The sequence below is a fragment of the Micromys minutus genome (genome assembly GCF_963924665.1).
Source record: "Micromys minutus genome assembly, chromosome: 25".
Taxonomy (NCBI): domain Eukaryota; kingdom Metazoa; phylum Chordata; class Mammalia; order Rodentia; family Muridae; genus Micromys; species Micromys minutus.
This window is the reverse complement of record NC_137960.1, coordinates 31,204,094-31,220,964: the sequence shown is the minus strand read 5'-3', so window position 1 is coordinate 31,220,964 and position 16,871 is coordinate 31,204,094. Positions and strand designations below refer to the sequence as shown.

The following is a 16,871-nucleotide window of genomic DNA, read 5'->3' as shown; positions in this document are numbered from 1 at the left end:
AAAAATAATTAACAGAATAGTTATATGAGGGATTTATCTTCTATTCAGTAAAATCAATGGATGGCAATCACATTCACACACATTTGTTAACTAAATGAGTTTTTTTTGTTTTTTGTTTTGTTTTTAGAGTGATACAGCTGTTCGGTAAAACTGGCTTTATGAATAACTTGCCTCTTTTTTTTTTTTTTTTGATATATAGAGAGGGTACTGTCTGTCTTGATGAGAGAACACATGAATCTATTTCTTGTGGTTGCTGACTAAAGACTTTGTTCCTCACCCCCGCAGAGATACAGAATACAAAGGGCTGCAGCTCTCCCTGGACCAGATATCAGCCTCTAAGCCCACGTTCTCCTATACCAGCAGCTCCACACCCACCATCACTGACAACAGGAAGGGGGCCAAGTCAAGGATCTCTAGTAGCAAGTCAAAATCCAGGACCTCCCCATATCCCCAGGTAAGTACATGGATGTTTTACAACCTTTTTTTTAACCTCATGACTTGGTTTGATCTCGACATGGAAGAGGTATAAAACTGAACTAATCATGTACTATTGGAATTGTGAATTAATTTTGCTGTTTGCTGTGTTCATGTGAGCTTAGTTTTCATCATCAAAATTTCTTTGCTATTTCAACTGATTGTACTTCCTCCTTTCCCTGACTTCCAGCAATGATTAACTTGGAAGATTTAGCCAACATAATAAAATATAGGAAATAAGGGCTCAAAAAAAACTTAAAAAAAAAAGATAAGAGATTAAAGCTAAGAATAAAGAATGGCTTCAGCATGAGATTTGCCCACAGATTGCATGTGGGAGAAATGGCACAGATAGAACCTTCCAGATGACAGGGTAGAAACCAGTCTCTCTATAAGGTAGCGTGAAATGGTGGAACACAAATTAATACTGAAATACTGCAAAGTACAATTAAGAGAAATGATTTTTTTTTGGGAGGGAAAGGGAAAGTATGCTTTGACAAGGTGTGTGTACAGCTTCCTGCCTTTGGAAATAGCACAGGACTGAGGATTCCCTACTCCTTGTATTCTGCGGCCACTTGACCTCCATTCCTTTCTGGAGGTGGACTGCTAGACTTTTTGCATCTTACCAGGGCTAAATCCGGATATTATTCTTGAATTAGGAGGAAATTAAAGGACGTTCTGAGGCACTGTACAAAATTATTATTATTAAAAATGTCAATTTGGAGGATACTGAAGTGACTATTTTTGTTCTTCTTAGATCTGTTATTTTTGTCAATATTTATAATTGTAGACTATTCGAAGACATGTGTTTTCATTGACTCAGATATTAAAAAGCTACTATTTGCTAGATTATTTTAATATCTGCATAATGAAGATGAGATGAAGTGACTTCTACCACCAAGAGATTTAGGTCACATGGCTTAAAATCTTCCACAGAACCTGGGGTTTCTTTACTCAGACGAAAGGGGTGAGGTTTACATGTCTTTCAGTGCACAACTTCTTTCAGAATAGCTGAGTACTTGTGAGACGTAAATCAACATAACCAAAGACATCACCAACTCAACCTGCTGCTTTCTCTAGAGATCCTGTGAGGAGCTTTTTATATTACCATCTGGTGCTTTGGAAAGCGAGTTTTATTGCTTCCTTTTCGAAATGGATTATCCTCTGGGTAGTCCTTTTTTCAAATATATATGAGTGTTGGACATGCGGATGAAAGAAGAATTTAAATTAGGAAATACTAAATTAAGGACTTTGTTCTTTGTTATATAGGAATTAACACACACGTGGAAACACACACACACACACACACACTCATATTGCATGTTTTTTTCCCTTCATGTTCATCTCCTAATCTTTAAAAATTTTCTATTAATTTGCTTCAACAGTACATGCTGTCCCATTAGACGACTTCCTGTGTGTGTTTAGCTGATGAGGATTTAATCTGAAAGTTAAACATATTATGTAGTTAAAAATATAAAGTGGAAAGTACAAAATTCCTCTTTATTATTTTCTTTAGAATTGTATGTTCTTCAATAATGTTTGTAATGTGTAACTCACACACAAAGACAAAGCAAAAAGGCATGTTTGTTAGATAGGATTTACCTGTTCACATATTAATACTTGAATAAATTCAGTACTTAAAATTTTGTCTGTATGCCTCCTTTTAAGCAACACAGTTGATTGTAAACTAAGTTTACCTAATATATATGTGCCTAGTAACACAGTATTTCTACTCTTCTTTTTAAAAAGTACTTTAATCAATTTTTTAAAAAATTTTATGTGCATTGGTGTTTTGCCTGCACATATGCCCATGCTAGTGTGTCAAACTCCTGGAACGAGGGTTACAAGAGAGTTGTGAGCTGCCATATAGGTGCTGAAAATTTAACCTGGCTCCTCAGGAAGAGCAGCAAGTGTTCTCAACTAATAAGCCATCCCTTTAGCTCCCCTCCCCCACTATTTCTACTTTCAAGGAGCCATTTGTAGAGGCTGACAAGGACAGGCATCTGCTTTTAGTTGTTTTGATGTAAGAATATTTTTCACGAACACACTGGAAAAGTGTGACAAATCACAGGAAACTCATCATTGTTTCTGCTGGAAGAAAGCACACTCAAAATCAGCCCATCTTAGATATATTTAAATCCTCAAAAATCTTAAAAATATTTTCAAAAATATTTGACCCAAATTATGATTAAAAATTATTTATTTAATGTATATGAACACACTGTTGTCAGACACACCAGAAGAGGGCATCAGATCCCATGACAGATGGTTGTAAGCCACCATGTGGTTGCTGAGAATTGAATTCAGGATCTCTGGAAGAGCAGTCAGTGCTCTTAATTGCTGAGCCATCTCTCTAGCCCTTCAAAATTATTATTGTTATTATTTTTAGAAATAGTCTGTAAATTTTATGCAGCACTGTTCTTCTAGGGTTTCCCAGATCATATAGTGTGTGTGAGTTGAGGATCATTGTGAGATCTGGGGGGTATGGACGGTGTGAAATATAACCAAGTGGTATAAAATATTCTTAAAATTTTCAGTAAAAAAGCAGTAAGCTATACAATAGAGTCAGAAGTGTAATGGCAAATGTATGGAGGGCTTTGTGAATGGTGTCTGGAAAGTGTGGACGATCTGACTTTCAGGGTTGAATCAGGCATATGGAAATGAAAAAGCAGGATGACGAATAAGGAAAACCAAGATGGAGAAAGTCAAGACCATGTCAGTAGTGTGACTGGGTCTAGTGATGAACTGAGGGATGTCGTGTTTCTGGATGAACGAGTGTAATGTTTGGAAAAATAGATTGCTGCCAATATATGTTAAGCCACGAAGTTTAGACTTTTGTGGAGAAGAAACGTTTTTGGGTAGGATGTGAGATTGATTTGGTAAATCCAGCCACATTATTCAGGGGACTAATTCACGCAGTTCTGATGAGAGTAAATAAAGACTTGCTAAAGTTAATAGGAAAGAATGGTTAAATTTCTTTATCTGCGCTTCTGTATTTCTTCTTGTTTTGGATATGTTTTTGTCATATTTACATTATTATTTTGAGAATTTACTTTTATAGCTTGTTTTCGGTTTTTCAAGTCAAACATATTGAATTCCTCCGTGTGCATTAATAAATGAGTCACGATAATGTGATGATTGCTTGAGTTGCATTTTAGATACATCTGCCTATTTCTGTTACTTTTTATTAAAACTTTAATGTAAAGAACTTGCAAATAAAAATCCCACATGCTCATTTTTCAAAGAATTTATTGTTTCGCTTACTTCTATCTGCAAATTCTCATTTGATATTTCAGAAGACTTATTGCAGAGCAAAATGGAGCCTTCAAAGTAATAGCTTAGGCCTCTTATTAGTTTAATGATGATTTAATGATTCTATATTATTTGTTGCCCCTCTTTATTGATGTATATTATGCACATTGAAATATTGCAGCAGCTGTCTAATGAAAAGCAGCAAAGCTTTTTTGAATTATTTACATACTCTTCTATGTACAGTCAGGATATGCACAAATTATAATTCACTCCCAGCCCCTAGATTGGGTGCAGGAGTAGATAAACCTTCAGGTCCTTCTTTGGAATTAGAAACCCTTGGGAATGATTTCAGACTTGATTACATTATGGCTGCTTAATGAATGACTCAACCACCCTTGCACCTCTGTGTATTACTTGAGTTGGGAAAGGTCAAAATAGAATTGTTTTGAATGGTCTTTAGAAAAACTGTGACGGGAAATATTATGGTTAATTTCCTAAGATCCTCTACATAGATTCAGGGCTGCGTGTGGCTGGATTCCCATCACAGCACTGTAGGAATCTAATGCTACTGGTTTTATGGATGTAAAAATAACAACACAGTTGTTATAGTTCTTTCAAATCAGAGCTATGGCATTTATAGAATTTATTTCTCAGACCTTATGTGTTATGCATTGCTACTATGCTTGTCACAGTTTTTCGTTAACTAGTCCTGACTACTCTAATACCAGTTGAAAGTTATCATGCCGTGGTTTACCATTTCAGCTATTAGCAAATTGCCTCCTGACTTCAGAGTTTCCTCTTAAACTTTTTCTATTGGTAGGTTTATAGTTGTGTTTAATACGGTCAGTGCATTGCCAGCTGTTCTCACCTTTTCTCTCATCGGTAGTAACCAGCGCCTATACCATCCCTAATAAGGATGTATGTGTTACACTGGGGAAGCTTCTGAAATTTGAAAGTCTTTAATCACTTGCTACAGACGCACTGTAACACTTGCCAGTTTTATTTGACATCTGTTCCTTTAAACAATTTCACAGAACCCTCTTAATTTTCATGGCCAGCAGTCTGGATTCCTTTTGGTGAAGGTAGAAACTTTCTGGAAACAGTTTTTCTGGCCTCAACAGTACCCTGGTGACTACTGCACTGGAAACCTGACATCTTACATTACAGGAAAAAAAAGTACCAATAACTTTGTAAGAAAGTAATTCCATTACACATAGTACTTTTATCATTGCTATTTAGACATTCTTTATTTGATGTTTTATGTATCCCATGAAAACATGTAATTCTTCACTGTTTTCGAAAAATACTAATTTATTTGTAGAAAAAGAAACTATCTTTACAGAAAGTCTTGCACAATGCAGGGTAGTTTAAAATACTAGGATTAGGCTATATGCAAATTTAGGACTTGTCTCCTTCTATAGAAATAGTGGAGGTTATTACATCAATTTTGATTCTTTTAGATTTTCTTTATATATGAAATTGTGAGTATTTTTGTTATTATTATTATTGTTGTTGTTTTAGGGGAGGAAAAAGTTTATTTAGCTTACAGTTCCAAGCTACAATCCACCATAGCAGAAAAACCAAGGCAGAAACTCAGCTGTGAAGCTAGTCACTTCACATGTAAACGCAGAGAGAGAATAAATGCACCTATGAAGGAAGCTTGATTAGTTTTGTATTACATAGTTCATGGATCAGCCTTTAAAACAGTGTTACCCACTGTGGGCTGCCACATAAATTAACTAAAATCTTCCCTCAAAGACTCATCCAACATAAATAGCCCCACACACTAAGATTCTATCCCCAGATGATTCTATATTGTGTCAAGTTGATAATTAACTCTACCAAGGGGCAGGGAGGGATTTAAACCCTAAAACCTATGTTTTCAGACACACATTTAAAGCATACAGACCTAACTAGATCATAGCTAGAGCTCCTCCCTGGGGTTGGCATGCAAATTTCTAAGGTGTCACCACCTCACTGGGACAAAAATAAATCACAGGTGATCTCATTGGCTTGTCATAACACCAAGCCCAGTCCTGAGTGACCTCCTCTATATGTCCTGAGTGTCCCAACAACTACCAAATCTGGCTTTTGATGCTATGGATGCCATTTTAACTCAAGGCTCAACAAGGAAAACTGGTCTAAAACATGACTAATACATTTTGCATTTTATTATTATTTGCCATTCACTGGAGCCAAACTTATGTCCAGAATTTCAATGATGGGCACTGAAAACACAGTTCGGAATTGATAAAGATAGTGTAAAGCAACTGACAATAATAAAATTGAAGGATGTAGTTAAGCCATGTTGACAACCTGTACAATCTGACAGATATTGCTGAATGTACACACAGATATACCCATGTACATCGAAGAGAGATCATTTGGAAATCACAGTTACAAATGTACTGTGGTGGTTTGAATATGCTTGGCCCAGAGAGTGGCACTATCAGGAGGTGTGGCCTTGTTGGAGTAGGTGTGGCTTTGTTGAAGTAAAGATATCCTCCTCCTACCTGTCTGGAAGTCAGTCTTTTCCTGTTTGCTTTGGGAACAAGATGTTGTCTCCGCTCCTCCTGAGTCATGCCTGCCTGGATGCTGCCATGCTTCCTGCCTTGATGATAGTGGACAGAACCTCAGAATCTGTAAGCCAGCCCAAATTAAATGTTTTCCTTATAAGAGTTGCCTTAGTAATGGTGTCTGTTCGCAGGAGTAAAACACTAACTAAGACATGCACCCACATACAAACAGAAGGCATCTCCTGTGTGTGGCCAACAGCATAAATTTTCCCTCCCTGTTGAAATGCATGTGTGCATACTGGATTATTCTAAGAGAAACTGTAAGACACACACACCATCAGATCTTCCTTCTGTCAGCCTGTGAAGGATTCCTTTGCCACAAACGCTGAGTTTAAATTAGAAATCTGTGCATTACTTAAGCACATCTAGTAAACAAGAGGAAAAAAAAATTCAGACTAAAATGGAGATAGTTTTATGAACTGAAAGGTGTTTATATGGTTGAATCAGAAACATATTAGTCTATGTACACCATAAAACACATTCCACAATGGAGACTATTGCTTCTTGACACACAGTATTTACTATGTACTCCCTATAAGCAAGAGATAAGCATAGAAACAGGGAAATACCAAATTTAGACATGTTCTCTATTCTCAAGGCAATTTCTAGAGGATAACCCATAATTAAATATTACTGGATTTCCTCTCAACATTGAGTTCAACTATTTGTTAATCCATCCATATTTTTTGAGAAACAAATAAGGCTGCTTAATCTTTTTTTAAAATTTTTTATTGAAGAACTTTATTTAAAAAAACAAAGATAAATGTACAAATTTTAAACATTTTTGCATAAAAGTATATGAATACATTTTGTCATTGCTTGGGTTTTTTTTAAAAATAAGGTTTGTTCATGTGCATTAAGATCTTACTAGTTACAATGAGCATAAAGTACATGTAAAACAGGATGAAACCTGGAATTAGTCAAGGTTTTCTTGGTGTAAAGAATAAACATAATTGTTTTTCCTTTTCTTTTTTCTTTTTTTTTTTTTTTTGAACTTCACACAGTCTGTGAGTTGTTTCTGGGGTGTTCAAAGCTTTCTGGGGTTAGCATCCCACTATCAGTGACTGCATATTATGTCTGTTCTTTTGTGACTGGGTTATCTTGCTCAAGATGATATTCTCTAGATGCACCCATTTTCTTAAGAATTTCATAAGGTCATCATTTCCGATAGCTGAGTAGTACTCCATTGTGTAAATGTACCACAATATTTGTATCCATTCATCTACTGAAAAACATCTGGATTCTTTCCAGCTTCTGGTTATTATTAATAGGGCTGCTATGAACATTGTGGTGCATGTGTCTTTGCTGTATGTTGGAGGTTCTCTGGGGTAAATGCCCAGAAGTGGAATAACTGGGTCTTCAGTTAGTACTATGTCCAATTTTCTGAGGAATGGCCAGACTGATTTCCAGAGTGGTTGTACCAGTTTACAACCCCACCAACAGTGGAGAAGTGTTCCTCTTTCTCCACAACCTCGCCAGCATCTGCTGTCATCTGAATTTTTGATCTTGACCAATCTGACTGGTGTGAGGTAGAATCTCAGGGTTGTTTTGATTTGCATTTCCCTGATGGCTAATGATGTCGAGCACTTCCTTAGATGCTTCTCAGCCATTTAATATTTCTCAATTGAGAACTTTTTGTTTAGGTCTGTACCCCAGTTTTTAATAAGGTTGTTTGGTTCTCTGGTGTCTAGCTTCTTGAGTTCTTTGTATACCTTGGATATTAGGCTTCTATCAGATGTGGGTTTGGTAAAGATCTTTTCCCACTCTGTTGCCTGCCATTTTGCTTTCTTGACGGTGTCCTTAGCCTTACAGAAACTTTGCAGTCTCATTAAGTCCCATTTGTCAATCTTTGACCTTAGAGCACGAACCATTGGTGTTCTGTTCAGGAAATTATCTCCTGTGCCTATGTGTTCTAAGGCTTTCCCTACTTTCTCTTCTAATAATTTCAGTGTACCTGGTTTAATGTGTAGATCTTTGATCCACTTGCACTTGAGCTTTGTACAAGGAGATAAGAAAGGGTCTATTTTCATTCTTCTGCATGCTGAGTGCCGGTTGGACCAACACCATTTGTTGAATAGGCTGTCCTTTTTCCATTGAATGTTTACAGCTCCTTTGTCAAAAATCAAGTGACCATATATATGAGGGCTCATTTCTGGATCTTCTATTCATCTTTGGCATCAGAGAAACGCAAATCATAACTACCTTGAGACTATTTCCATCAGCAAACATTTTGTTTACAGGAAAAGAACCGGAACTAAAGATCACTGTTTTAAATAGAATAAGCCATGCTCAGAAAGTCAGACCTCTTGGGTCTTCTCTCCTCAGTAGACTGTAGAAGAAAAAAAAAACATGGAGGCCATTAGAAAAGGGTATGAGGAGATAGAAATGGAACAGCAAGAAAAGGAGGGGCAGGGTAAGTATGTGGTAGGAGGAGGGGATAAAATGGAAGTACTTTATATATACATGCATGAAAATGACATATTGTTGCTTGCAAACCCAACCAAGACCCTTGGGGAGCCAGGGTGAGAAGTCACAGAGTCAAGGACAGAGACCCCAGGAGTCAGACAAGTGGCAAAAGCAGATTCATTTACTGCAGGATCTGGGCAAATTGTTATCTTCTCCTCCCAGCACCTCATTGGCTCTCAAGTAGTGAGATGTCTCTTTCAAATTTGCTTGCTCCATTGCCTGATCCAGCTTCTGCCAGCTCTGGTCATGCCAGCAGACTCTAGGTTGGCTCAGGGAGGAAGTATCAGTGACTGGGCCTGCTGGGCTAAGTCCCTCCTACAACACACTGAAGCATACCATCTTGTAAAAAAAAATAGGACGCAGCAAAATAGAGGTTTCCAAATGATTTCTTCTCATGTGCTAGTTAATAAATTGTCAAAATGCAAAGAGATTGATATTGTTTGGATCATCTTCAGTGCTGATTAAAGAACAGAATGCCTCTATGTGTAGCAAAAAACAAAACAAAACAAAAAACAAACAAACAACAACAACAACAACAAAAAGCCTAATGTGTGTGAGGCCAACTTTGATTAAGGGAGACTACTTAGGCCTACACTAGGTCCAGTGGGCACAAGGTCTCCCACTTGTCTCTGTGGCCCTCTCCTCTTCTCTCTCTCTGTCTCTCTGTCTCTGTCTCTCTGTCTCTCTCTCTCTTTTGCAGCAACAACGATTTTATTCATGTGAACCGTTAAAAATGACCGTCTATACCAGTGTCAAATAAAACTGGGAGAGGAAGGCAGGGCAGAACAGGGCAAGGAGGAGGAAGGGATTTCCTCTACTGCTAATAAAGCTGCAGGTTCGTCCCTTCGTGGATTTCATAATCTCCCAGAGACACGTCGTCTTTAAACATCATGTACCACTTTTTAAGAATGGTCTTATTCCAGCGGGTGCCAGTTTGAGCCGCTATCAGTTTCTTCAAGTCGCCGATGGCGTCATCCGTGTTGCGCTTAACGCGGACTTTCTTTCCTAGACGGTCGTTGCAAACCACCTCAATCATTGTGGCTGGAGCTCCAATGTCCCCAAACCTATCGATGACACACCTTGTAGCTCGAACGCTGAACCCTGGCCGGATTTAAGCTGGGAGCAGTCCTCTTCTCTTTCACGACGATACAGAGCACTCCATTCCTCCTGCCTTAAACATGCTGTCTTAATCCATTTTCTATTACTATCACAGATGATGACAAGCTAGATAACGTACAAGGACCAGTATTATTTTAGAAAATATTTTTTTCAGTATGCTGAGTCCTATGCACTTTGAGATTCTTCTGTTTCCTGTCCAGTTCTTTATTTATGTAAGCATTTAAGGTAGGCAATAAAGTATAAGGTGAGTGCTTTAGGAACCATGTTCACTGTGTGTGTGTGTGGGGGGGGGTAGACAAAACTAGCCTGTTAGGAATTAGAAGATGTGGCCAGTCATGGGTTCTCAAAGAGGAAGCTTCTGCCTTCTCATTCCCTTGGTAACTGTCTGGAGGGAGGAAGAGAGTTGTACTCTGGAATATTGGCCTCTGCCTACTCTTCCCTTAATTCATCCAAGAAGCTTGGAATCATATCAAGTATCTTTTTTCACCACAATCATATCGAACCAAAAAATTAACAACAGAAAGAAAACTGAAAAAACTCACAAATATGTGGAAATTACATACCATATTCCTGAGTAGGCAATGAGTCAAAGGGAAACAAAGGCAACAGAAATCTTGAAACATGAAAATGGAAATAAGACCTAGCATGCTTTACCAGACAGAGCAAGGAAAATGCTAAGAAAGGGCTTATAAGAAAAAAAAAATTCGGTAAAAAAAAGAACAGGACTCTGGAGTGTAGCTCAGTCTGAGTGTTTGACTATTACCACCCCCCCCCCCCGCCATCCAATTTCAAACCAACAGAAACAAAAGGGATGGTTTCAATTTATATTTACACCTAAAGATAAAGTTCACAGAAAGAAGAAAAAAATGAAGATTATAAGTAAATAAAACAGGAAAAAAAGGTAGTTAAACCAGCCAAACTGAAAAATCTTTATTTTTATTTGTCTTAAAGTTGGTTTTATAGAACATATTTGGATCACCCCCCCACCCAATCCTACCAGATTTTCCCCACCTCATAAGAGTTCATGTTTATTTTTTCACTTTCTCAAAAAATAAAACAAAATGAGACACAAAAATACTGAAACAAAACAAGACATAAAAATCAAAACCTATGAAGTCTGTTTTGTTATGGCCAACTACATATGAGCATGGGGCCTACCCTGGAGTATGGAGAAAACTGAATTTCCCTTTACCATAGGTATTTGTTTTTAAAGTGAACAACTTTATTTCAAAAATAACAAAGATAAATGTACAGATTTTAAGCATTTTTGCATAAAAGTATATGAATACATTTTTGTCAGTACTTGTTTTTTTTTTTAAAGGTTTGATAGTATGCCTTAAGATCTTACTAGTTACAATGAGCAGAATGTACATGTAAAACAAGATGTAACTTGGAATTACTCAAAGTTTTCTTGGTGTGTAAAGATTAAGCATAATGGTTTTTCATTTTCTTTTTTTTTCTTTTTTTTCTTGAACTTCATATAGTCTGTGAGTTGTTTCTGGGGTGTCCAGAGCTTTCTGGGGTTAGTATCCAATTTTCAGTGACTGCATATTATGTCTGTTCTTTTGTGACTGGGTTAACTCACTCAGGATGATATTCTCTAGATGCATCCATTTTCTTAAGAGGTTCATAAAGTCATTGTTTGTGGTAGCTGAGTAGTACTCCATTGTGTAAATATACCACAATTTTTGTATCCATTCATCTAGCTATATTACAAGGCAATTGTGCTAAAAATTGGATGGTACTCATACAGAGATAGGCACGTGAATCAATGGAATAGAATAGAAGATCCAAAAATGAGCCCTCACATATATGGTCACTTGATTTTTGACAAAGGAGCTGTAAACATTCAATGGAAAAAGGACAGCCTCTTCAACAAATGGTGTTGGTCCAACTGGCACTCAGCATGCAGAAGAATGAAAATAGACCCTTTCTTATCTCCTTGCACAAAGCTCAAGTACAAGTGGATCAAAAATCTCCACATTAAACAGGGCACACTGAAATTATTACAAGAGAAAGTAGGGAAAACTTTAGAACACATAGGCACAGGAGAAAATTACCTGAATAGAACACCAATGGCTCGTGCTCTAAGGTCAAAGATTGACAAATGGGACTTAATGAGGGTGGAATGGGAAGAGGAGGGACAAGGCAGGGAGAGGAAGGGCAAGAGACCAAGAGAGTAGGAGAGTAAGAGGCCAAGAGCCAGAGAGGAGGGGGCAAGCAGCCCCTTTTATAGTGTCAGGTAACTGGGGCGGAGCATGCCTGGCTGTTGCCTGGTAACTGTGGGGTGAGGTTTACAGAATCCCAACAGTCATAATGAAACCTATTATTCTGTACAATGATACATATGAATAAAAAGTAAAAAGATCAGTGTCAGGACAAGATATAAGCTGAGAAAATTTGTGCTGAGCTAGGACCACTAAAACAAAGCCAAGAAAGAATAGCATAGTGGAGGCACATGCTTCCTGATTTCAAAATATATTACAAAGTTACAGTAATTAAATCATTATATCAGCATAAAACAGAGCCAAGAAATAAAATTATGCCTACCTGATTAGCTAATATTTGACTAGTATGCCTAAAGTACACATTTAGGAAAGGCCAGTGTGTGTCTTCAGTAAGTAATGTTTGGAAAACTGGATTTGGATACCTAGTTTTTGATTAATATCAAAACAATATACTGGACTTCCGTTCTATCAAATGCAAAAATAGCTTGACTTTAAATGGAAAACCATAGAGTACAAAGTTTGTAGGAGAAGTGATAGAAAGTGTTGAAGATGTGACTCAAAACAAAGCACCCTCCCTGGGTGCTTCAAACAGAACTCAAATTAGAACAGTTATTTGGAAGACAGTCTGGGAGTTCTTTCAAAAATCACAGTTGGAGCAACTGCATCCTTTAGTAATCCCGTTTCCTGGTTCTATGTATGTGGAAGTAAATCAGTGTCTCAAACTGTAATGAAACATTGTAGGAGAAGAAATGGAATTGATCTAAGTGTCTACTGATGTATGAATGGCTAATGAAATGTAAATATAACCTAATATCATTTAATATAAAAAGAAGGCAACCTTACCATGTATGAAATATAGCAGATTATGAAAAACACAGCATGTTTTCACTTGTACGTACAATATAAACTAGTCATATTTACTGGAGTGCAATGGTGGCTGCCAGATGCTAAAGGCTGGGTACTGTTGGTTAAAGAGTATGCAGATTCAGTTCTCCGATGGGTGTGTCTGGGATCTTAAAGATGTTGATTGTAGATAACAACATTATGGCATGTGCTTGATATTTGTTGAAAGACAATTTTAGTTGTCATAATAGATACCAATAATTAACCAAGAGAATCGGTGGAGATGCATTAACAAACTTGCTTGTGGTCATAGTTTTACAATGTGCATTTACCTTGTTATATATGTTAAATATATGATGCTTAACTAAGATATAGAAAGGTCCAATGCATACTGTTTGCTATCTCATCTCTACCATTTGAGTTTTCTTTACTTCTCCATATTTAGAAGAAGAAATTGTGAGCCTGCCCTTTTACCTAAGTGTACAGTGTGGAATGAGTTAACCCAGCAGAGGGCCTTCAAATTTCAATTTCTTTTCACAGAGCTACAAATATGCTAAATCTTCTTGTAGAGAGTGCCCAAGTTTTTGGCATGTTACCAGTCTATCCAGCACAGTTGTAGGGCACAGCCAAGAGTAGGTTGGGCAATGCTTCCTGTCTCTAGATCCAGAAGAAAGCAGAAAATACCAAGCAAAGCTGCCTTAAGGAGCTGGAGCAGGTGGTACAGTCTGTATGCATCTAATTCAAATCCAGCTAATCTGCCATCTATATATGGAAGCCCTGAGAGTGAGTCAGCACACATTGTTATTCTGGCTGTCATAGCCTTTACTTCCATAATTACCATTTGAATTAGAGCTAGTGGTTCTGGCAACCCAGGATTTACTCGTTGAGGTAGAACGACATCACATTACCACAGCAAATTGGTACATCCTTGATCTTTACAACTGGAGTTTATTTGATTTAAAGGCTTTAGTTAAATGTTTATTTCATGTGTATTCCTACCTGTTTAAAATTATCTGTGCAGTGAAAATGCCTACAAGTCCATAGGAATTTGTCTTTGAATTTACAAAAGGGATGGATTACAGATCTCATGTTTGGGAATAGCTCTGTACCTGCTGGGTGATACCTTATACACAGACACTGGAGGAAACAGCCTGTCATGCTGATTCCTTTTCAGGTACATTTCCAGGTCAGCTGATGGGATGTCTATTACAGTCACTTTTCTGGGACAAAGGAGTAAATGAAATCCCAGGAACAGTTTTTGTCTCTGGGGGACAGAGTATGAGAAGGCCTGTGTTTGATGAGTGTGTGTCTCACATCTGTGTGTGTTTCTAGTGCTTTTTTCCCATTTCTTTATTTTTCCATTTGTTTTGTCCTATTCTGTTTTCTACATTTTTACTTTATTTTATTTTGTTTTTTCTAGATGTCTGCTTGTTTCCTAATGAGGGAGGGCCAGAAAAGATGTGGATTTGGTGGTGAGGAAGTGGGAAGGCTCTGAGAGGTGTTGGGGGAGGGGAAACTGTTATGGGAATATATTGTATAAAAATATCTAACTTTAATATAAATGAGGTCTATAACATTTCACGTAGTTAAGACATATAAAAAATTACTCTGTTTCTATTACATGGGCTGTATCAGAGAATGCTTATCTAGCATGAGCAATGATCCAAATTCCATACCTAACATCACACTGAAAAATTAGGAAAAGAAGGGAAGAAAAGTAGGAAGGAAGGAGGGAGGGAAGAAAGGAGAGAGAATGCTTCTTCTTATTACTATTTTTTATTACTTTCATTTTATTTATTTACAATCTAGTTTTTTGCCCCCTCCTGGTCTGACCTTCCAAAGTTCCCCCTCACATTTCTCCTTACCACTGTCTTTAAGAGGATGTCTCCAAGTTCCCCCACACTACCATACTCCTCCCCCACTACACCTCTTCCTCACCACACATAGGTAGATCTATTTCCAATTTATTGAGGAAGCTCCAGATTGATTTTTCAGAGTGGTTGTGCCAGGTTGCAGTCTCACTAGCAATGGAGGAGTGTTCCTCTTTCTCCACACCCTCACCAACATGTGCTGTCACCTGAATTTTTGATCTTGGCCATTCTGCTTGGTGTGAAGTAGAATCTCAGGGTTGTTTTGATTTGCATTTCCCCGATGACTGATGACTAGGGACTTCAGATTTTTCTTTAGGTGCTTCTTGGTTATTTGAGATTCCTCTGTTTTAAACTCTCTGTTTATCTCTATACCCAATTTTTTGATTGGTTTGTTTGTGATTTTGGAGGTTAGCTTCTTGAGTTCTTTATATATTTTGGATATTAGCTCTCTGTCAATGTGGGGGTTAATGAAGATTTTTTTCCCCAATCTGTAGGTTGCTGATTTATCTTATTGACAGTGTCCTTTGCTTTACAGAAACTTTTCAGTTTCATGACATCCCATTTATAAATTTTTGATTTTAGAGCCTGAGACATTAAGTTCTGTTTAGGAAATTTCCCCCATGCTAGTGAGTTTGAGGCTCTTTCCCACTTTCTCTTTTATTAGATTCAGTGTATCTGGTTTTATATGAAGTTGCTTGATCCACTTGGAGTTGAGCTTTGTGCAAGGTGACAAATATAGATCTATTTTTATTTTTTTACATCAGACTGCCAGTTGGCCTGCACCATTTCTTAAAGATGATTTCTTTCTTCCATTGTATGTTTCCGGCTTCTTTCTCAAAGATCAAGTGACTATAAATGTGTGGGCATATTTCTGGGTTTTCAGTTCTATTCTACTGATCAACCTGTCTGTCCCTGTACCAACACCATACAGTTGTTATCACTATTGCTCTGTAATACAGCTTGAGGTCAGGCATGGTGATTCCCCCAGAAGTTCTTTTATTGTTGAGAATTCTTTTTGCTATCCTGTTTTTTTTCCCATATGAAAGTGAAAATCTCTCTTTCCATGTCTGTGAAGAATTGTGTTGGAATTGTGCTGGGGGATAGGTTTGAATGTGTAGATTGCTTTTCATAGGATGGCCATTCTTACTATGTTAATCCAACCAATCCATGAGCATGAAAGATCTCTATATTTTCTGAGGTTTTCTTTGCTTTCTTTCTTGAGAGACTTGAAGTTAATGTTATACAGATTTTTCACTTGTTTGATTAATGTTACACCAAGATATTCTATATTATTTGGGACTATTGGGAAGAGTGTTGATTCCCTATTTTCTTTCTTTACCCATTTATAATTTATATAATGAAAGGCTACTGACTTGTTTGAGTTAATTTTATATCCAGCCACTTTGTTGACATTGTTTATCAGCTGTAGAAGTTATCTGGTAGAATTATTGGGTTGCTTATGTGTACGATCATATAATCTGCAAATAGTGATATATTGATTTCTTCTTTGCCAATTTGTGTCCCCTAGATCTCCTTTTGTTGTCTTATTGCTCTAGCTGAAACTATTTTGAATAGATATGGGGAGAGTGGGCATCCCTGTCTTGTCCCTGATTTTAGTGGGATTGTTTCAAGTATCTCTCCATTGAATTTGGTATTGGCTATTGGCTTGCTGTATATTGCTTTTAATATGTTTAGGTATGGGCCTATAATTCCTGATCTCTCCAATACTTTTAACATTAAGGGGTGTTGAATTTTGTCAAATGCCTTTCCAGCATCTAATGAAATGATCATGTGAATTTTTTCTTTGAGTTTGTTTATATAGTGTATATTATATATGTTAATAGATTTTCATAAGTTGGACCAACCTTGCACCCCTGGAATGAAGCCTACTTGGTTGTGGAGTATGATGGCTTTGATGTGTTCTTGGATTCGGTTTGCAAGAGTTTATTGCATATTTTTGCATCCATATTCATAATTGATAATAATAAGCAAAATTGGTCTGAAATTCTGTTCCTTTGTTGTGTCTTTGTGTGGTTTAGGTGTGA

At 37.2% G+C, this 16,871-nt stretch overlaps 2 protein-coding genes across 2 annotated transcripts in view; one reads left to right on the top strand and one right to left on the bottom strand.

Moving 5' to 3' along the window:
- SIM1 (SIM bHLH transcription factor 1) overlaps positions 1-16,871 on the top strand; it is a gene marked incomplete at both ends in the record, with an annotated part of 83,119 nt that overhangs the window by 46,292 nt on the left and 19,956 nt on the right. The window contains one exon of the mRNA XM_080938372.1: positions 286-454. Coding sequence (XP_080794498.1) covers positions 286-454 — 169 coding nt within the window. The remainder of the gene's footprint in view (positions 1-285; positions 455-16,871) is intronic.
- LOC308437261 (ubiquitin-like protein 5) lies at positions 9,586-9,801 on the bottom strand (the record flags this gene model as incomplete). The annotated part of the gene is made up of 1 exon (XM_080938340.1): positions 9,586-9,801. The coding sequence occupies one exon, from the start codon at positions 9,799-9,801 to the stop codon at positions 9,586-9,588; it is 216 nt and encodes a 71-aa protein (XP_080794466.1).